Source organism: Mycteria americana, chromosome 1, assembly GCF_035582795.1.
Source record: "Mycteria americana isolate JAX WOST 10 ecotype Jacksonville Zoo and Gardens chromosome 1, USCA_MyAme_1.0, whole genome shotgun sequence".
NCBI lineage: Eukaryota > Metazoa > Chordata > Aves > Ciconiiformes > Ciconiidae > Mycteria > Mycteria americana.
In genome coordinates, this window is record NC_134365.1 from 212,797,899 (window position 1) to 212,820,438 (window position 22,540).

Consider the following 22,540-nt stretch of genomic DNA (forward strand, 5'->3'; position numbering starts at 1 on the left):
TGTAAAGGATGAGAAAGTTTCACATGACAGTGCTCATCTCCAGTGTGTAATAAGAAAACATTTTTTAGGGGTTCTCAAGACCACAGGATGGGCAGTAGTTCTGCGTTCTAAAAGGCCACACACATTCCTGGTTGTACTAGTGTAATCTGTCCAACTACCACTTTGGGGGAAGCAGAGACAATTTAGAAAGAGAAGAAAATATTGTCACAATGAATGTGTTGCTGTGACACTTCAATCTTCTGGTCCAGATTGGGGATAATGAATCCCAAATTAAAAAGGATTTTCTCTGAGAAAAAGAGATTGAACTCCTTCACCACAAGAGAAACTCATTTTCACTATCTGATCATCTAATTTGACCCCCTGAGTAACAAGACATAGGAATTTCCTAGAGCAATTCCTGCTTCAGATATATAATCTGTGCTTGAAAGACACTGTTTTATATATACATATATATATGTATATCTATATACATAAAACCAGTAGACACCATACAAAACCAATCATCCTTTTAAAGCTCCCCGTGATGGAAGAACAATAATAATCCCATCAATCATCACTACTTTTAAGACTGTACATCTGATTTCTGGATCACAGATGTGTAGCTTCCCTTTCCAGCCACTCATTTTTCCTATCCCTTTCTGTTATCCTCGGTGACCCTCTATCAAAAATGGCAGTTTTCCATGGAATTATGCAAACTATGATCAAGTCTTAACCTTCTCTAGAATTACTTCAAAATTCCCCTCAATCAGAACATTTCTGACATTTTGTAATCACCTATGATCAGCAAAAAACCTGTGTTCTTACAATCAGTATGACTGGCACTGACAGAGTATTTCCCACGAACTTTTAAAGTCTATCCAAATGTGTACATACATACCAGTCCAGAGCAGCAGTACATTCTCCTGTGTACGTCTGTTCATTGTAGAACACTGGTTCCATATTTTTTTTAAGTGTAGAATTTCTGATGTCAGAAAAATAGGGCATGTGTAAATAAAATTTTAAATAAAAGTTATATGAACACAAATCTCTCGCTATTTCTCAGATACAGTATCTCAGAACACCAAATACCAGCTCTAGTTGTTAAAGATACCATAAAAGTTTGTCTAACACTCTGAAGACTTTGCAACTGAAAATAAAGGTCAAAACTCATCAAAAATTATATATGTACTTATAATGTTTTAAGTTCTAGGGACCCAAAATCCAGTGACCAGCCATTAGACAGTTATTCTGTATCATTCGGAATCTCGGTTAAAAACAGTCATTTCTACACAAAATATACAGGAATAAATGAGGCTTAAAAGTCTATTATTATGCACACAAGATGATCATCTAAATCTTCTTTGAACAAGTTACTCCCTAAATTTTCAAAACTGGTTGAAAAATCTCTTATGCCTTCCTATCAAGCATGGAAACTGCCTTTCTGAAGCTATGCAGACTTCTGTGAGATGATTATTGTGTACTGTGAATCTGTCGTGTTTTGTGCGGGCACAATATATGTGATTTCAGAAGACCCACTTAATTACAAACCCCTATTTGCTTGTACGCTGTTCTGTGAAACAAAAAACTCATTCCATTTAATATCATGTACAAAGAAGACAGATAAAGCTCAGTAATCTTCAGAGAACCAATTATGTGTGTGTTAAAATTAACAACAAACTGAGTTTTCAGATTAGTTTTTCATTTTCTTTAATGTGATACACTACAGAATATTGAACTACGAAACAAATACATTCTTGATGGATTTGTTTCTGAAGATCTAAAGGCATGCCTCCCTATCAGTGAGATAGTACTTAGGTGTGGAATAGCACCACATGATGCTTTTCGGGAATGATATAGATTTAAAATTTTATTTTTCTCCCTGCAAATTTTCTCTGTGAGCATTTGAACCAAACTCCATTACTAAGGTCGCAGGAATGCTACTGTTTAGTACAGTAAATATCATGCTGGTACAAACATTTACACAAATATTCTTGGAACAGAAATCCATGCTGCCTCTGCAGAAATATAACTTTTTTGCATTGCACAAAACCAAAAAATGTTGGCTCCTTCTAAAACAGAAGTATGCTTTCTCACTACGGATGAAATGCAACCACAGTCACAGGAATAGCACAAAACTTATTTTATGGATATAAATCAGACTTTTATTCTTATGCAATACTTTCACTGGCAGTGAACAAGGTGAATTTCATGTTTAAACAACAATTCTTGGCCCTACGATAACAATGCAAATACACCTACTTTAATTATGCAACGTTTCCATCAATCTTGTTGGTACCCAACAAACAGAAACAACTTAAATGCTTTCTATATAAAAAGGAAAGCATAAAACTTAATTACATTCTTACTTCTCCTCTTTCTTTCCCAACTGTTATCACCACATGTATTTATACATTAAAATGCCTCCTGCCAAATAACAAAAATTATGTTTTTTCAGCTTGAAACTAAGCAGCTTATCCTACCAGTCTTACGACAGGCCTCAGTGGGAGCTTCAGATCGGAAGCAAGCACTTGGTATTTGATGGCTCAAGCAAACATGTGTTTCTTGACCAAGAATATGTGTATCTTCGTGTAAGATATACAGATAATGAAGCAAGTGGAGCACACCTCACATAAACTTACAAGTTTGCAGAAGTTTAGGGCTACATTGGAAGCAGTCCCTTGAGTATCCTTTTCGCATCCTTAAACTGCCTTTAAAGAAGCACTTGTAGGGATCACTTAATCTGCTCACTCTGTGCACATGTGCTTCAGGATTTGTCACATGCTGTACAAACACCTAGGCGTTTCTATTTTAAAAACCGTGCAGTAGATGCTTAATTAGAAGAAATCAATTTGTATTTGCCTGCAAAAATATAGAGCGCTAGAATTATTATACACGACCTATTATAATACATCAAAGAAGTTGGCACACCACAGAGAACACATAAACTGGGCAGCTGACAGGAGCATTCAGGGTAACTTTCAGGGAACTGAGAGAACATAAATAAATAATCTTTTTTCATAGTCATTTCTGATGTTACTATCTTTGTTTCTGTGCAAATGAGACAATCCTTTAATGCATACACAAAAGTATTTTTTTAGAATTACACTCACATGTATCATAGACATTTAGGAAGTAAGCATTCATAGTGTCCTAATTAGTCTTTTATGTAGCCAAATGTTTTCTGAAGCGCCTTAGACAACCTACACCCTCAAAAAAAAAGTTAAAAACTCGCCAGAGGCCGAGCATCCCCCCCACCAGCCCGGCAACAGCACCGGTCACAGGCTGAGGTGCTCGCCGGCTCCCGATGACTCCAGACCGCAGGAGAGCACAGCCGTTCACCGGCGCCTCCACAGCCGGCGGCAGGCAAGCTGTGGCCGGCCTCCCTCAGCACCTCCCGGGCCCAGCCGCCGGACGGGGCCGGTCCGGCGCCACAGGGCCCTAAGGATGGGGAGCACCGCTGCGGGCCGGCGGCAATCCGCCTCCTTCTACTGCAGCTCAAGGGCTTTCCACGCATATTTTACCCCGGCGCCAGCCTTGCCGCGGGCGGCGAAGCCGCAGAGTCACCCGCGCGGCGGCACTCGCAGTCCCCGCCGCGACCCTCCCCCCGCCCCGTCCAGCCCCGCCGCACTGCGCGTGCGCGCCGCGACCCGCTCGCTTCCCACGCCCCTGGCCGTGCGCACGCGCCTTGCGGCGTCCTGCCGGCCGGCACCTTCCTCTCCTTCCTCCTCTTCCTCCTCTCGCTCTGGCAACAGCTCCCGCGGCGGGCGGCGGCGCCTGCGCAGTCGCGGCTGCCCGCTCTCCCCTTCCCCCGAAGCTTCGTGAAGATTCCGGAAGGCTCCGGCCGCCTCTTTCCGCCGAGGGAGCCGTCCCGCCCCCCGGCGCTGCCCGGCTTCCGGCTGCTGCCTCCTGCTCCACCGGGGCTCCGCTCTCCTGAGCGGTGGGGCAGGAAGCGCCGCCGGCCGCTCCGCCGCCATGTCGCTGCTCTGCTACAACCGGGGCTGCGGCCAGCGCTTCGACCCCGAAACCAACACGGAGGGTGAGAGCGGCGGGGAAAGGCGGCGGAGCGGGAAGGGGGGCGCGGGATGCGTCCCTCATTGCCCCCCGCCCTCACCCCCCAGCTTTCGGTTTGGGGGCTGTGAAGGAGGGCCTCTCGGGGGGGTTACGAGGGGTCTGCGGGGAGGGTCTGAGGGGCGATCTGAGGCGCCCGGCGTGCTCGCCACGTTCTATGTCCTTCCCGGTTACTGGAGCCACGTCGCGGTGCGGAGCTGTCACCCAGGCCGCTGGGGACGGTCAGCACTGAGGGGCAGGGAAAGCCCTGGCCTGCGGGGGGGATGTGTGTGTGTCTGTGTGTCCCTCCCGCCTTCGCCTGTTACTGCACGATGCTGGTCCCGGCTCGCTTCTCCCCGGGGAAACCTCTGTTTTCATGTGGTGCTTTCTGTCGCTTTGGGGGCGGAGGGGTGGTGTGGTGTGGTAAAACGATGCTGCAGGTTGCTCCGTTGTGGGCTTCGCGGCAGCTGGACAGCGAAACCTGCCCGGGCTGGAGGCTGTCCCTTCAGTGCGGAAGTGCGGGGCTGGCGGTGAGCCTGGCTCTAAGGTTCTTTTATAATAATAGAACTGTTCACAGCAGTATGAGGGAAAAGAGGCAATAAGAAGCAGTTCTGTACGTTAGTGTGATACATTCTAAACGTAGAAACTGGAGGCCTTGGGTAACAGACGTTTTTCTTTTGAGAGCCTCTGTGGGTGTTGCATACATAGCAGTTACCAACTACTTTTTTCTTTTAATTGTAGTATGTGGACTTGCAGCAGTTAATTAAATGTATCTTATGATACGTGTATGTCTGCTTTGCTAATTACTGTGAGCTCTTGGCAGTGCTTCCCCTATGCATACTGGGAATCCAATACCTGGTGAAACATCTTCAAAGCGCTATCATTTTAGGTTTCATAATTCCACACAGGCTGCAAAAGAGGGATCTGAGTTTTCAGTAGGCTTGCCCTCAACTAGTTTGTAATGTAACTCTGTTGGCTGAATTTCTAGAATAGCCTCTTTGCATCAGCTTAATTTTTAGTGACCCACAAGATTAGAAGTAGGCTAACACGTTCTAGCATGTGCATATTCTGTGGTTAAGAACCATGGCATAAAATGTGTTTATTTTTCTGAGCGAACTATTTCCAAAGAGGGGCAGCATTTCGAGTAAGACTCAGTAATGTTAGTAACAGAAAAAGCAGGCATAGTTGTGGAATGCTCCCATTTAGTGATCTCTTCCACCACCACCCCCTGCATCCCTTTGCCCCAAAAGACAAAGCAGATAAGGGTGTTCATATTAAAAATTCTCATTGCGGCTTCATAACCTATATTTCTTATTAAAATAACAGTTCTTTACCATGTGTTCCTAAGTTCATGATCAAAGTTGGAGTAGACCAGATCTGGTTGGCATGGCCCTATGCTAATTGTATGGTGCTTGGATTGGGGAAAAGCAACTTCGTGAGATGAAGTTTGTTTCTGTAAATGGCTGGAACACTTAGTGGAATTACCGTGTCCTAGACTAAGCAGTTCTAAAGGTAAACGTAGTTATTCACAGGCCACTTCAGAAAACCAAGTTTGTCATTTTCAGTGTAAGTAGAGTGATTATAACTTTTGGCATCCTAAACTTCACCATAGTCAACGGGATGATTACTACTTAGGTATCTAGATCCATATTTAGCTGTGTATGGCTGTCGAGTTCAAATGTTTGTGTTTCAGAACTGTGTTTGGATTTAATTCTAAAATACTGTGGGGATTAAGGCTAGTACATGTGTTAAACACCAAAATACTTATCCCTTTAATAAGAAGTTTTGCATTGACATAATCTAATAGTTAAGCTTAGGATCAATATAGGAAATTTTCTTAAATGAAAATAGGTAGAAAATAAGGCCTGCTGGCCTCAGAGCAGTATTGGATCATTCAGGTATTTTTGTCTACATTCAGCCTGCAGTATAGATATTCCCACAGAGATGATTGATGTAAGAGGCCATTAATCTTCTCTTTAGAACCAGATGGCTGAAATAATATATGCATGTATTTTCTGTAGAAACTCTAATTGTTTCCAAACTATGAGCAAGTGGCAACTGGCTGATGTGAAGGACTATATGCTTCTTAAAGAGGGGCAGAAAAAACAGCCTGAGGGAAAGCATTAAAGGTATGTCTACACAGTTGTGACTGAGTGCACAGTTATGAATTCATCCATGGCATGCCTGGCAAGGTACAAATTTCACATGCATTTTAGATACGTTAACTACTAGTTAATCCACGCTGTTGAATGCTTGTACAGGATCTGACATAGAATGTAGAACTTAACTTCAAAAGCGGTAGTAGGTTTTTAACTTTTTTTTTTTTTTTTTTTTTTTTGTACCTGTGAATGACCGTATGACCATTTCTAATCCATTTCAAGGCCAGGTCAAATTTTGTTGCTAAAACAGTGGTATGAGGTAGTACATGCACACTTTGGTTTAGGTTTGAAAGCAGTGCTGCTTAATGACAGTTGTAAAGGTGGTGTGCACAAACAGATGGAAAGTGTATATGTTATATGTGTTTGTCTCAATTTCTTCACTGTACTGCAACATTTTTTGGTTTAGGCTATAGTTCGTATCTTTCTTAATGTGGTTTAATTTGGTCCATTGCCAGAACAGAAGCACGTGCTTTGTCATGCTTCTTTATATCCTTTTTCCTTAGATCAGACTTAGTGATGTTGCACCTCCAGGATAAATATGATCACAGACCTGATGAAAACTTATTTTATGTATTTTTGAGGTAGAGTGAGTGAGAGATGGAGTTGCAAGAAATGGTAGCCTAGATTTTTTGAGTCTGTGTGCCCAAAGTCAGCTTTCTCTAACCTTGTCTGGTCCCCACAGTTCAAATTCTGTTCCTGTAAAGTGTATCCTCTGATCCTCTGTCTTCCCCACAGCTTTCTGTTTCTCAGGCTGAGCCATTCTTTTCTCTGTGAACTATTTATAAGCTCTTGCCATACCATGTTTGTCCTGTTTTCTATAGTTTTTTTTCCAACACTGTGAGAAGTTCAGTGGACTTAGCTTCCTAGCTTCAGCAAGGACTTGAAGGCATCAAATTCCCCAAGGTGCTGAAGGAAGTTAATCAGGTTTAATGACCTTCCATTGCTTTGGGGCTGTAAAGCATAGCTTGCAAAGTATTGGAGTGTTCCCACAGGATAGCAGGTCGGTTTGCAAGTTGTATATAGACAGGTGTCTTATTTCGTCCTCAAGAATTCAACACGATTCCATTGTAAATACCTCTAAGTTTGGATGATCTGTACCATCTTCTATTTTGATATTTAACAAAAAGACTAATAAAGTGCTTCAAGGAATAAGCAAGGATGTAGCAGTAAGGTAACAGCGAACAGCAGTGTGTACATTGTGAGAGTGGGATTGGTTTGGGTATGAAATCAGCATTAAAAAAGAACCCACTAAACAATCTGAAAATTTGTGGTACTTGCATCTCCAAAAATGATCTGAGGGTGAGAGAAAACACATTGTTTTAAAAAACCTTAAGTTTGTTTTTTCTTAAGTTAATTCTGGTTAAGGAAAGGTATTAAAAGCAGTGGAGAGGTGACTTGATTTTTTTTTTCAGTGAAAAATGTAGAATAGCAACCAAAGGCTGGAAGTTGAACTCTGACAAATCAGAAATAGACGTGCTTTGAACTGCTCAGGTGACTATAATCATCTTTAAAACTTTAATCAGATAAGAGTTGTTGGGCTCAGTATGAGTGAAAATGAGGGACATTTTACTGTCCTTTGGTACACAGAATGTCAGACTGCTTAGTGGATAAGTCCTACTGCCTCTTTCTGAGATACTGCAGAACTCCTTGTCTCAGTATTTTCTGTTGTGGAACATGCATGGCCGTCATGAGATAGCAGCAGAGAGTGGGCTGTCATTTGCTCCATGATGTATCTCCTGCAGAGAAGGCTTCAGGAAGCAAGGAAAGAGGATTGGACTTGGCCAGATGGACAAACAGACACTTGTTTGTGTCTGCCTTGTGAGCTGGAGGATAGCTGTCCCTGAGTTAATTGATCATAAGATGGTTTTGGTCTCGAAAAATGTTGCACTGACTAATAGCACCTCTCTCATTTAATCCCACATGTTTGTGAGGGATTAGAAATATTAATTTACGTCTTCTGATTCAGAAATAATCTTTGCTGCAAACAGAGCTTAGTTTTACTACCATGATGCTTATGATGACATACTTTCATACTTTTGGAAAAGAATAACCTCTGTTTTTACTTTTATTTGATTTAGCAGTGAAGTCCTCTGCTTTTTGTACAAAATAACCGCTTTTTTTTTTTATTTTCTATGAGGTTTACATTTACAAAAGCATTAGCTTTTCGTCCTGAAGCTGAAGGAATTGGTAGAAGTTCATGGATATGTATGTAAGTCCATCTGAAGGACTAACATCCCAAAATATGTTCCTTTTGAGTTAAGGTGGGAACTGTCATCTTAAAGCAACATGTCTGTCAGACTGTATTAGTGCCTTAGTCTTAGGCACTGAATATAAAACTAAAGAAAATGATACTAAGCAAGATTTCTTAAAAGTCTACATATTTATAAAAAATGAAAACAACAAAGTTATTTGTCTTTAAGCCCATTTAATATCTGTAGGCAGATTACTAATAAAGTTATTTATCACTTTTCTCTTTTGCCTTTTATTATGTGAATTGTGATTTTTTCACTCTTCTTTTTTACGGAGGCTTATTATAAAAATTGTTACTGTTTGTGTCACTTTTAATTTTAGCTGTTTCTAAAAACAACAAAATTTTTGCTTTAAAGGTTAAAAGATAGCTAGTGTTTCCCATCACCTTTAGAGTCAGGTCATTAAAATAATATCCATGCAGTATATGTCAAAGAGAAGTTCTATAATCAGAGCAATTATATTATACTTGAAAAATACATCTGCTAAGTAAAAAAGGAGCCGTTGCTACATAAAAAGCTGTAGTGTTGATAAACATCTGTGAATATAAACAGTTCAGATAATGGAAGTCATGTTTCAGTGTAGCGTTTGTACAGAACCTATTAATAATTAATAGTATTGACATGTCTAAATTGTGTATGTGGAAGACTGGCCTTTGGGTTCAAGTCCTTAAGTGACCTAGGATGCCACAAACAGTGAAAAAAGAACAAGCTTATTTTCATGGGTAAAATAATGAACTCAAGATTTGTGTTAAGAGAATCTTTTAACAGAGTGCTTCTAGGTAGAAGGCCTTGATCAGGTGCAAATAGATGTATTTGACGCTGTGAACCAGTATTTCATGTCTGTCGGGTGGCCATAGGGCCACTTTTTTTACTTATGCTGAATTACCATTAAAGACTAATTATTGACGAAGGCAAGGGATGGTCCATAGAAAATTTACTTGCTCCACACGGAGTAAAAGTTTGTCTTAGATGCCTGCTTTCTGGTTTGTGTTGTATAATATAGAAGAAAAAAAATCTGGATTATTTAGGTTTAATATATGCCCTCAGAAAGTGTGTTGTGTGGAGTCTGTGTTTTCCTTCATAATCATGTGCACTTGGGGAAGTGGGACAGTTTATGGCATACATTAATTGCAAGTGTGAAATTTTTGCTGGGTTTGTGATCAGATGAATAAGGATTCTTGGTATGCCTGAATATTAATAATAGTAATTTTCTTCTAGATTCATGCACGTATCATCCAGGTGTGCCAGTCTTCCATGATGCTCTCAAAGTAAGTATGCAACTAGCTTTTTAAGTCTTACCTTTTTTTTTCCATATATGTAAAAAGTATGCTTGTTTTCCTTTTTAATTCCAAATCTTTCAGTTGTAGAAACTGGTGTCCAGCCTATCACGTTTGAGCAACCCCATGAAATTAGAAAAGCACACTTACTCGAACCCGAAGAAGAAATTAAAAACTGTACTCTTATGGTCTAAATGCCATGCAAGTCTATGACACATGTTTCCTATTGATTGACTTCATGTGTCTCAACAGTTTAATTAGGTCCTCTGAATAGGTCTTTGGAGGCATTGGGAGGTGTCATACTCTTTCAGTTAATTAACCTGCTTGGAATTCAAACGAGCTGCTTGTGGTCTTATGTGGCTAGTGAACTAATGTGTATGTGACATTTGCCTACTATAAAAAATAATTGTGTTCTGTTAATCTGACAAATGAGTATGTTGATTAAGTTGGGACTGGTCGCCCATGCTTCTGATGCAGCTGCCCAGGATTCTTGGCTACATCTTCAGTAGTGAATTAAATATACTTGTGACTGGTCTCCAGTGCTTAGGCCAACTGCATAGCCCACATTCATTATATTAAACTGTTTTCCTACTTCAGGATCTACTGGATGCATCCAAAGTGCCTACAGGGAATTATCTGAGACACAACTGCCAAAACAGTACTGGAAATCGTTCTAACAATTTAATAGTGTATGGCCAGAAATCTGGTGTCCAGAAATGGAGCCTGGCACTGTTTACTGTATTAATACAGGTGTAGCCTAAGTGACCTTTCTTAGGACACCGAACTGCTATTTAACTGAGCTTTGGGGCAAGCATTTTTTTTTGGTATTTAGGAACTGCTTCTACTGGCAGTGCATCTCATCGCTGTCCCATAATGTGGTGTCTTTTGGGCTCATGGAACCTTGTGCACATGTGCTGGGTAGCATGTTTTCTGTGAGCTATTGCTGATATTGCAGTGCATGACTCTGGAATTGGCCACAGTGTGCCACTTGCAAATTAGGATGGATGCTGTTGGATCAAATACGATACAGTTACTTAGACTATGGCAATTTGTTTTGTACAAAATTATAGTTGTACTCATAACACAGTACCTAAGACTTCTACCTAATTATATAGACAGAAATCATACAGTTACCTGAAAAGATTGTGTTTACTCCCTCTTATATACGCACCATTTTTAAAACAAATACTACTTTCCCTACTCTCCTTATCCTATCTCTTGGCCTAATTAAAAAATTATCGTAATTTGTATGGGCAGTTTTCTTCCTGCTATGAATTCTAGATAACCTTAAGTGGGCAGGGTGAACCTTCTGTCTCCTTGACTATGGAAATAGTTAATACTTTGAGGATATTTTAGAACCACCTACCTAAAACCTATTGTGTCACACTGCTTAAGCTCCCAAAGCGGTGGTGCATTTATTAGTCAAACTGTTGCCTTTAATAAGGTTCTTTGAGTTGTAAGATACATTATTCACAGTGGCAAGATAATTTTCTCCAAAATTGGATTTCTGGTTTATATAATAAAAAGTGCTCTTGATTGATGTAGTTGGATAGATGGCTATGCAAGGCAGATCTCCAGCTTTGTGGTGGGAAATAAGCAATTGAAAGACTTGACTAGTGCTCAAGGAAAGAAAAAATCCTCGTCGTTTTAGGAAGGGGGCCTGTACATTATGCCACAGGTGTGCCTAGTCTCAGGTATAGTATTTGTTTGTTTTGCTTAAGTGTTACTTTGAGATAAAGTAACATTTCTGCTTCTGTCGTACAGAGTTGGTACCTAACCTGTCATGGAGATATTGCCTCAGGTTTACCGAACTATCTGATTAAGGCAGCATGAGTGAACTAGAAATGGCAGCTGTAACAGGTTTCTCTGGCTTCTAAAAATGCACATGATGATAATATTGTCCAAAGAAGGGAAGAAAATAATCTCTAATCATGATGTGCTGCATCTTGTAAAGGAATATAATTAGTCTTTTGCTTTTTATAAGCTGTTGCCAAGTAAGGTAGTCATGCTTGTTTTATTTTTATTCCAAAATGTTTATAGGGTTGGTCGTGTTGTAAGAGAAGAACAACAGACTTTTCTGACTTCTTAAGCATTGTGGTATGTACTCACAATTATTTACAATTTTTATACTTGTCAAATGACAGTGATAAATATTAAATGGTATATGTGCTTACATGTTTAAAATTTGCGTACTTTTGCTAAAACTAATTTAATCTTGCATGCACTATTTTTCTTGATATAATGTTGAAGTCAAGTCTCATTTTCAAGCTCTAATGGTTGTAATTAGTTCTGTCAAAACCTATTTAGATGCTTGTTAACAATGAAGGAAGGTCAATATTTTTTGTTACTTTCCTCGATTATGGAAGGCATGCATTTTTCTTTAACGTACATCCAAATGAAGATATTTTCCACTTCAGTTGTGGGATTTCCTTTGCAGCCAACGTTTAGAGTGGGTTTAAAGGAGAAGATGGGGCTGAAGAAATAAGTTGCAGTTTTTGATAATTTTTAATTGTGCACACAAATTACACTGCATATATATAAACGTATGCTTTCCATAATAGGGCTGTACAAAGGGTCCCCATAACAGTGAGAAACCTCCTGAGCCTGTTAAACCAGAAGTCAAAACTACCTCTGAACGGAAGGAGCTAGCTGAACTGAAACCCAAATTTCAAGAACACATAATTCAGGCACCAAAACCATTGGAAACAATTAAAAGGCCAAGGTACAGTATATGAAACTTAGGTTTTGCCAGATTTGTGGTCAGTTGGCCAAGTTGAAGATCGTTTAGTTATTCAGTGTTACACATCTCATACAGTGTAAAAATTCCCAAATTAACCTTAAAAGAGCTCATGTTTGGTAGCAGTGATGATGTTATCTTAAGCTTCAAAATGAGATAAAAGAATTGTGGTTAGGACAAGGTAGTACTGGATCTCTCAGCATTTAGCTTCATAGGAAACAAAAATTGCAGTCTAAAGCCTCGTAGCTTAGAATGCCACTGAAAGTTGTGTTTAGTGTTTTAAACAGTCATAAAGAGTAATTTTAGGGTGCTTGTATTTAGAGTCCTTAATCTCTCTGATTTATTTTTATTGTGGTAGAGTATTTAGGATTTCCTGTTCAAGTCCAAGACTGCCTTCTAAATTTCTAGTCTGTTTTGCCATAAACAGTAACAATTGGCATTACAAATCTAGTTTGTTTGTTTGTTTGTTGTTGTAAGGCAGGTTGGAAAGGAAGAGCCTTATCGCAAGATTGAAAGTTACTACTTTGTTGTCTTTTGTAAATTCTTTTTCATGAAGCTGACATGAATACATGGACTTTTTTTTAGCCCAGACGAGCCAATGACAAATTTGCAGCTGAAAGTGTCAGCTTCCTTGAAGCAAGCACTAGATAAACTGAAACTGTCATCAGAAAACGAAGAGAAAAAAGGTAAGGATATAGGGAGGTTAAGTAGGTATATGATGCTAATTGTCACACAAATAAATGAATGCTATTTTTTTGTTGTTGTTTCTGAAGTAATTATTTCATGTAATTATGTTCTTGTTCTGGGAGTATTTCCCAGATTATTAAATTTGGGAAATATCTTCCAGTCTAGGGAATGATAATCAAAGTTTAACTGTGAACAATGTGAAGACTTGGATGTTAGGAGCAGTATGTTCCCATTAAAATTATTTGAACTGCCTATTTTGTGAGATTTCCTGGTTAGAATGGACATGATGGGAACATCCATTTCTGAATATATGATGGAAAGAGTTTCCCAAGCAATGAACTCTGCTCCTATGTTATTGCAAACACGATGTCATATAAAGCCTTTCATAAACTGATGAAATTCTTCTGAAGTCTAGTTGGTTCTCCCTTGTCTGTTTTTCCTCTTTTTTTATTCCCACAGTTTATTTGGAATTTGGTTGCAGAACTACACTGCTCCTTAAGAAACACTTTCTAATTTCAACCTACATTTGCGGCTATGTTATACTCTCTTGTTCTTGTGCCAAAACTGTCATTTAGCTCTTCGTTCTACTTGGTATCCAAATTCTTTCCTTGTGTGTATTTATAGACAGCAGTTGGAGCTTTTTACATTCTTAGTTTTACAAAACCAAACAACATGAGTGATTGTTCTCTTCCCCTATAATTGTAATAATCTGTTTCGTCAGTCTTTTTTTGCCCCACTTAAACCGGTGTAAAGGCACAGAACCTAGAATCTCATGCCTAGGTAATAATTCTTTTGGAATGTTTGCATACTTTCTGTTTCTGTGTACCTTTCTGGCAGACTTCAGTGCCAGGCAGAAAATAGACAGCTTGAGAGTTTTTTTTCCCCTAATCTACTCCTTAGCTTGTTTTAATTCTCAATAAAAGCAAAATATTTAGTACATTGTACAATTCAGTTGCTATTTTCTATAATATGATTCTGTTTACAGAGGAAGACAGTGATGAAATCAAGATTGGGACGGCATGTAAAAATGCAGGCTGTTCAAAAGTAAGTGGTTCAGTTCCACTCTTAAACCCAGCTGCTAAACTATTAAGTGTGCCATTTTGTTTTCCTTTCTTGGTTGTTTTTTTGTGTGCTACAAATTGATTTGGAAATGGCACAAAGTCCATCAGGCTTAACGAATGCACATTTGATAACACACTCTAGTATGGACAAATGTGGGCTGTTTTGTACTGTGGATGCAGTAAGTCTAAGATTACTTTTTTTAAGCCTGTCCTGAACTTCTAATTAGTAAGCTTGCCAAACCCATGATCCTGATGTGTTTTAACGTAAAATGTTAAATATACTATTGGTGAGAGGTGGCTTACTGATAACACTTGAATTGCTCTTGATAATCTGGGTGTAGGTCAGAAGCATCTGCAGATCTTATCAATTAATGCTTCCTGCCAGAAGAATCAACAAAGAAAATGTTTTAACACTTCTAGCACCAAAATTAGTCTTTATATTACATGGTCATTTAAACTGAAAGTTTTTTACATTGACACCCTTGTGTTGTACAGAACAAGACAGTAGAATTTAAATAGGTCACTGGACATCTGACAGATTTTTCATTTTCTACTGAAACTGGTGGGAGGAGAATTTATAGCAGTCTCTTGTATGTGTTAGGAAGAACTGATATGATACTCTGGGGCAGAGTTGTATATTGTTTAATTTATTTCTGTTTGAGAATCCATGTGTTTTGTGAATGATTAATTTATTTTCCAGTTGAGTACTTGTTTTCTCTGAACATTCAGAGTATTTTTAAAGATAGACATCTCTGAGGATCTAAAGTGACCTTTATGAGCATAGATGGTGTCACCCTTGATGTACTCCATTGAACTAATACAAAGTATAGCTTCTTCAGAGGAGTGCCAGGGAATTTTGTGAATGCAGGTTGAATGGTTATTTTGAAAAGCTAGGGCAAGCCATTACATTTAGATTATTTACTCAAAAGCTTTGTAGTACTTCGTTCAATGTTTCTCTTGTGGGTTGCGTTTTGTTCTGTTCTGTTTTTTTCCTTGGTCCACACCCCGTAACAGTAATACATTTTAAATGCTTTGTTTTACTAGACATACGAAGGACCACACAGCACAGAAGAAGTATGTATATACCATTCTGGTGTACCTATATTCCACGAAGGGTTAGTATTCAGTTACCTTCAGGTTTTTTAATTAGTCTATTAAGTGTTCGTGCTTTCTTTGTAGATGTTGCCTTGTTTTCATTCTGTGTTTCTTCTTCAAGCCAAAAATTGCTTGAAGAGGGTATACTAAGTTAACAGTAATATTGCATAAAGGAAAGATCTTAAGTACTCACAGTAAATAGTGTCCTAAATATTGTTTTTTAATTACTTTGCAAACTTTCCAGGATGAAGTATTGGAGCTGTTGTAAAAGGAAAACATCTGACTTCAACACATTTTTAGCTCAAGAAGGCTGCACAACAGGAACACATGTATGGACTAAAAAGGATGTGGTAAGTAGCATTAACGTTGCATTCTGTAGCTGGCCATTCTGAATTTTGAATACTCAAATGTAGTTAGTAGCTTGATTGAGTTACTGCGGTAGTCAAGCTGTTACAGATCGCTACCTCTGAAATAATATGGAGGATATTATGCACAGCATGACAACAGAGGAATGGAGTTTGAAGTCATCTCTGGTAGAAGCATACTTGTAATAGAGTACAACCCTTCTTAACCTTTCTTTTTAGTGATACGTATAGTATCATTATTTTATAGTAAAAGTGGTTTTGGCAAATATAGGAAAAAAAAAAGGCAGGCTTTTCTGCTTTGTTAGTCAAGAAAGTCTATGGTATTCCTTATAGAATATATTCCACATATATTCGTTTAAAATAAGATTATAAGAAGTCTTTCCACCCCCAAAGACCATGAAGAGAGCAGCCATACATGTTCTGTAGTAAAATAACTGTACTTCCAGTTTCATTCAGAGTAGCTGAGTTGTTGTTTAGGTAGGGATGGCAGGGCAGATAAGGTCGATGAGGTTCTGTGGCGGGGGATAGAAGGATCTCTTTCTGTCCAATTTGGATTGTTTACACGTCTGAATATTTTTCTGGTCTGAATCTAATTCAGTGTTTTGGTTTGGCTACCAGTATAACAAATAACAGAGAGAGCATCTGTTTAGTTTGTAGGTATTTCATGGCAATGTTGGGAACAAACTGCAGAATTACAAGCTGAAAAATATTTCCACTCAAGGTTTAAAAAGATTCTTAGAGAATATTATAGAACGTAATAATGAAACTGAACACTTACTTCAGAAGCATTGGCTGGTCACATGTTGGATGCAGGTGAACACAAAATTCTTGTTATTGTCTATTGCTGAGGCAGAATGAGTTTGGTACTGCAAACATCAGTAACATTTAACCAGAAGGAAATAAAGGTATATTATAGAAAGTGTAGTTCTGTTACCTCATTCTATAACAGTTACTTCACAAGTCCTTTACTTCATTTAAGTCATGGAATTGCTGCTTGTTTTGAAGATTTATGTTTGTGTTTAAGAAGTATTTTCAAATACAGAACAGAGGGATTAAAAAAAAAAAAAGCTGAAGTTGTGACCCTAAAGCAGGAGAGTATTCTTGTAAAGAATTTACCCAGATGTTAAGAAACGATGGGTGTATTAAATGTGTCTATATTGAGGTAATGGGCTTCTAGCTAACAGGGGTTTTTTGACTTTACCTTTTTGTTGTTGTTTTGGTTTTTCTTAACTGTTTATTTTTCCTGCATCAGAGAACAGAGGGTAATATTCAATAATTTTTTGCAGTAATATTAAAGTTTATTGGAGTTATGACTTGCTTTTTCTTTGATTGGTTCCTTTCTGCTACGTGCTGGATAACTGTAGTCTTGGAAGGGAAGTTAATCCAACAAGTGACTTTTTTGTTGTTTTTTTTTGTGTTGCGGTTGGTTTTTTTTCTATCACAATGTCCTGGTTTCCTACTGTAGTCTCTGTCATAAGTATTGGTTTTCTCACTTCTAATGTTTGTCAGGGACCAGTAGTTGAAATATTTAGTAAAAAAAGATGTAAGTGGAGTCTTGCAGTCTCCTGTGAACATGCAATATAGTCCTTTATTAGCTATGCTTATTGGCTATTAAAATAGTCCTGGGCTTTTATCCTGATTAATCTTGTTAAAAATACTCCTGAATGCAATTTTAAGTCTTTTTTTTTTTCATAACTTTTTCCCTATATAGGGAAAGAAAGTAGTTCCATGCAGGCATGATTGGCACCAGACTGGAGGAGAAGTGACTATTTCTGTATATGCTAAAAACTCTCTTCCTGATCTGAGCTATGTAGAAGCCAATAGCACAATGGTGAGTATCTACCTTAAGATGTAATTCTTTTTTTAATTCTTACAGAAGCTTGAAGTTAGGTATATCTGGGTTCTGCTTTATTTACAAGGCAGAGGTAGAATAGCATAAGAATCTTTTTTGAGTAATGGATTTTTCTTGGCATTTATGTTTGTTCAAGTATGTATAGCATTTTTTTTTTCTCTTCTGTTTGGACATCTGTGCTTAAATGTTTTGTTTTTGGGTTTTTTGGTTTTTTTTTTAAAGCTGCAATATAATATGTCCAAAAAAATCTTTAATTTAACTTCCTCAATTAAAACCTGAATGTGATGGATTTGCATCACCGTATGTGTAGATAATTATAGATTCATAATTTCATTGTATTTGGCTTAATGTAATTTAATATAGTTCTTCATGGTATGCAGTTTCACAGCTACTAATATTAAACAAGTGTTAAAATGCTTCTCTGATGTCTTAATCACACATTTGGAGAAAATAAGAGATTCCAGGATGCATGTATGGCCACTATTGGCTATGATACCATATCAGAATAGATTTTAATTTCTGTGTCTGAGGGGCAAGTTGATCACTTTGCCTGTTGAAGAATCTGAGTCCCAGTGGGATATATTTTGCTTAAACATACTTGTGTATGTTTTATTAGCCTGACAAAATGTTCTGTTGTTTTTCCTGTTCAGTTAAATATCCATATTGTATTTGAAGGAGAAAAGGAATTTCATCGCAGTGTGAAATTATGGGGAGTAAGTATAAGAATAATTTTTCTATTTTAAATAAAAAACCAAAACCAAACAACAAAAAAACAAAAAAAACCCAAAACACAAACCCTCAGCTTCCTCTCTTTCAAAACAGTGTGTTTTTCCTCCTTACTCTGCTTATTGAAAGAGATTCAGTTGTATGTCATTCAGTAATCTACATTTAAATCTGAATCTAATGCCCCAAGTGATCAGACACTACATCATAGTTGATGCTAGTTTGAGCAGAAGGTGACCTCCTGAGGTCCTTTCTGTCCCGACTTGTCCTAAGATCCCAACACCATGATAGTGGTGTTGCAGAAACCCTTGACAATATGTAATTGCATGCTTATGAATGTGTTAGACCAATGTATATGTTACATATGCACAGGCATATGTTCATGACTTGAGAGAGGGTTGACTTTTCCTGACAACAGAGGGAACTCCATCTACCTAATCATCTACTGAAATTTGGTGATAAGGTACTCTTCCTAACTTAATTCCCAAATATCTAACAGTCTATTTCTTAAATTGAAGCGTGAAATATGTTTTCTGTTTTAGGTAATTGATGTAAAGAGGAGTTACGTGAACATGACGGCTACAAAGATTGAGCTTACTATGAGAAAAGCAGAGCCCCTATTATGGGCAAGTCTTGAATTACCAGTATCCAACACACAACAAAAAAAAGAGAATTCAGATCAATAATGATTCCAAGAGACAAGTTATTTCCCATTATGAAGTGGTGACTTGCTACTGTAATCAAATATATAACTTTTATATAGATTCATTTTTTTTATGCTGGATCATATGTTCCCTTCTACAAAGAAATCTGATGCACAGTAAATGGGGGTGTAAACTTGAAGGGTAATAGCTATTTCTGCTCTTGCTCCCATGAGTGTATTTATTCTAGCTGCAGTGTCTCCATGGGGATTTAGAGTAAAAGAGCTATTTGCCCTTTGCTTACAACCTTACCTACCATGCACTGACTATCCAAATAGATGTGTTCTCAGCCCACTGTGTGTGTTAATTTTTCAAATGTTTGGTTTAGACTGGATCTACTGGGTAGCACATATTAAATTCAGCACTGTTCATTATGAAGCATACAGTAATACAGATACAAAAATCTGAGTTTATGAAGTGATTAACATGCAGTTCTACATCTAGAATAAAAAGGCACATGAACATAAATACAAAAGAACACTTGTAGACTTGCATTTTTGTCTTCTGAAACTAAGGGTTGTTTCAGTACCTATTGGCTGTGGAGGGATGGAATAAAAGGTATTTTGCTAAGGATTTCAGTACTTGCTGACTCTTTTGCTGTCTTTCTTGTATAAAAGCAGGAGATCAGATTAAAATAAAAACCAAGTTGGCAAGAGGGGATTTTTTTCTTTTCCTCCCGTACCTTTGGTATTTGAATTGTTAAATATAAAAGTGAATGGACAGTGAAATGGCTGAATAACTTAACATCTCAGCTTTGGAGAATATACAAACAAGCAAACTACTGTAAAATTACCAAGGTGCTGTATATATTTGGTCCTATTCTACAACATTCAAAATGATTAATCTTTTTTTGAAGTAGGTGGATATGTGTAGTAGGAGAAGCCAGTACACACTGTAGGTGTCTCAGAAAAATTATTTCCATGTAGATATGTGTAGCTCTTGTTTCTGAGGATGGTAATCTAAGAACTAAATTTATCTACAGGACAAATCTTAGGAGAAACAAACAACAAGCTTTAAAAAGTCTGTCTCAAATCATAATTGTACCTTTGAATTAAAATATTTTAAAAATATTATTTCTTTTGAACAGCATAAGCAAATCACTGTAATTAGAAATCAAGACCACCTTTTTGTTTTCAGTTCTCCATCAGTAAAGATTTGTGGCTGAAAACAGGATGGTTTTAAAGATGATACTTTTATCCAAGCAGCAACACATGCAATGATGTCGCTTTCTCTTTCTGCTTGAACTAGTTTCTTAATTTTGTTGCACCTGAAAGAAAAACAACGTTTTCGTATAGAAGTCATGCAAAATGTACACCATTATTTATTGTGCCAAAACTTACATATGTAAAGAAGCAGTCCTGTGGACTGTTGAAATGTGTGGCCTACCTTGGCAGACCTGCCATAATGCCAAGAGAAACACAGAACATAGTAAAGGCATTCTGAAGCTAAATATGGATTTCTAAGAATCTTACCGTTTTCCAACAGGTATAATTTGACTTGAGCTCAGAGTTCTGTCTCTGGCAGTACTTGAAATCCTACTTCATGCTTAAAGTAGTAGGAAATACATTACCAAAGAAACCATCCCCAAACACCAAGAAAGTAATACCAGTGCTGTATATTTGATATTTGTTTTGATGGTGCTTTACCTTCATTTCAAGATCCTGTTTCCTCATTGACTTGGAGGGAGTGTAGTTGCTTACTCCCTTGGGCCCCTATTAAAAGTTCCAGCTCTTAAGTTCTGCCTGAAGGATTCTATTAACCTCTAATAATTCTGCCTTTTTTTTTTTTAATAAATTTGAACATGTCAGGTGCTGTGAAGTGATAGGGTACAAGCTTACAAAAATGTATGCCTGCAAATGGTCCTTTAAAAATTGAACAGATGTTCCCTGACGTGTTCTGAACCAACAAGTGGAGCTCTTACTAGTATGATACTGAGAACAACTACTTCATTGGATGAAAAATTCTAGATAGCTGTAGCTACCAGTGTGCCATCTGTGTTTTTGTATGCAGAACTCTGAACTTGGACAGCAAGATGAGCAGTGTTTAAATGCCAGGATAAAGTTCTTATTTAACAAGCAAGTTCAAATGTGTGTCTATCCATACAGATATATAAATACCCTAAATATCTTATGTTTTCCACATTTTTTAACATATTTTCAATTTATTTGCATCTTTACATGCAGTAGGTTTACATCATGTAAAATCCCTTTTAAAGAACTGGGAATGGGGAAGTGGAATTTCTAGGGAAAATGGAATTTCTGGTTTTAAGCAAGTCATATTCTCCCTTAGCATACTAAATGCTAAATGGAGAGAAATGTGGATGAATGGACCTTCTGCTGTTAATGCTGCAGGCTTTGGGACCCCCTAACTGTTTGTTATACTCTTTCAAAGTATGTTCTGCTGGTAGCTGAGTCAACTTGGCCAGAAGTAGAAGAAAGCTCCTGTAAACATGGTCCTCAGTTTTGCTTTTGCTTTTTAGTCATTCCTCCTACTCTTCTCCTGTTGTTCATACTTTCAGCACAAAAGTAAAGATAATTCAGGAGTTCTATAATGACTTTCCCCATCAGTGGCAAGAAAACCACTTTTAAAATTTGCCTGTTTAAAAAAGTAAGCAAACAAGAAGAAAACACCAGCTTCGATCAGGCAGAAAGGTGTAGGTTTTACAAATAATAGCTTTGTTTTCTATGGCCTGGGATTTTTTTCAAAATAAAAGGATAAACTTTCAGATGGTATAGACTGCCATAAACCTCTTGTTCAACTGCATTAATTCTTAGCAGCTTTTTATAACCGTGTGTCAGCATCCATCATCAAGCTGCAAAAGCTGTGTCACTGAATTTGCGCGTTTTGAGTGGTTGCTCAGAACAGGCTTCAACACACCAATGTGTGATCCAGGTATTTCATGAAACGCCGTCTTGACGTGGATAGTGGTAGCTGACGCTTCAGTGGAATATTGGCTTGGCTGTAACTTTTATTAGTAAATGTGGAGAGAAGGTGGAACCAACTGTAGTGTACCAAACAATCACGATACTTTCTCAAAAGCAAGATTTGGAAACTAAGCGAAGTGATTTTTGATCACATAGGCTTGTCTAATGATAGTGAAACTAAACTGCAAACAAGTATGTGCGGGAATACTTGCTGTTAAATTTACCCTTTTTTTCACATTTTCAGAAGTTGTGCTGTATTTAACAGGTTGGTTAACTTGACACGGTCTAGCTATATTTTTATAATTAATGAGTCTTTAAAAGCTGTCGTGTGTTTCAGTGTGGGCTTACACGTTACACACGTACACAGCATATTACATGTCTCAGAACTGGCTGTCCAGGTGCATATAAAACTTTTCCTTCACAATCCCTTTTTAATATGAAAAATTGCATAGGTATACAAGTTTGTGACAGAAATCTTAATCTCTTCCCTCATGTATAAGCCCATTTTCCTACCTAGCATTACATATTACATCTGTAACACCATTTCTTGGAGGAGTTGGAATTTATTTTTAATGTTAATATACTGTTGAGCACTGGGCTGTTCAGCTACTCGGACTCTTACATTTTACGTGGCACTGATACAACTTGACAAATCTTCCATTGGATGATCTTCTGGAACATGTA

At 38.0% G+C, this 22,540-nt stretch overlaps 1 protein-coding gene across 1 annotated transcript; it reads left to right on the plus strand.

The window, feature by feature from the left end:
- The first annotated feature begins 3,677 nt into the window (after window positions 1–3,677).
- CHORDC1 (cysteine and histidine rich domain containing 1) lies at window positions 3,678–22,316 on the plus strand. The gene is made up of 11 exons (XM_075491131.1): window positions 3,678–4,015; window positions 9,653–9,702; window positions 11,752–11,808; window positions 12,273–12,433; window positions 13,034–13,134; window positions 14,121–14,179; window positions 15,241–15,311; window positions 15,536–15,641; window positions 17,368–17,487; window positions 18,159–18,221; window positions 18,774–22,316. Exons 1-11 carry the CDS (start codon window positions 3,952–3,954, stop codon window positions 18,915–18,917), a joined length of 996 nt encoding a protein of 331 aa, XP_075347246.1. The 5' UTR covers window positions 3,678–3,951; the 3' UTR covers window positions 18,918–22,316.
- The last annotated feature ends 224 nt before the right edge of the window (window positions 22,317–22,540 follow it).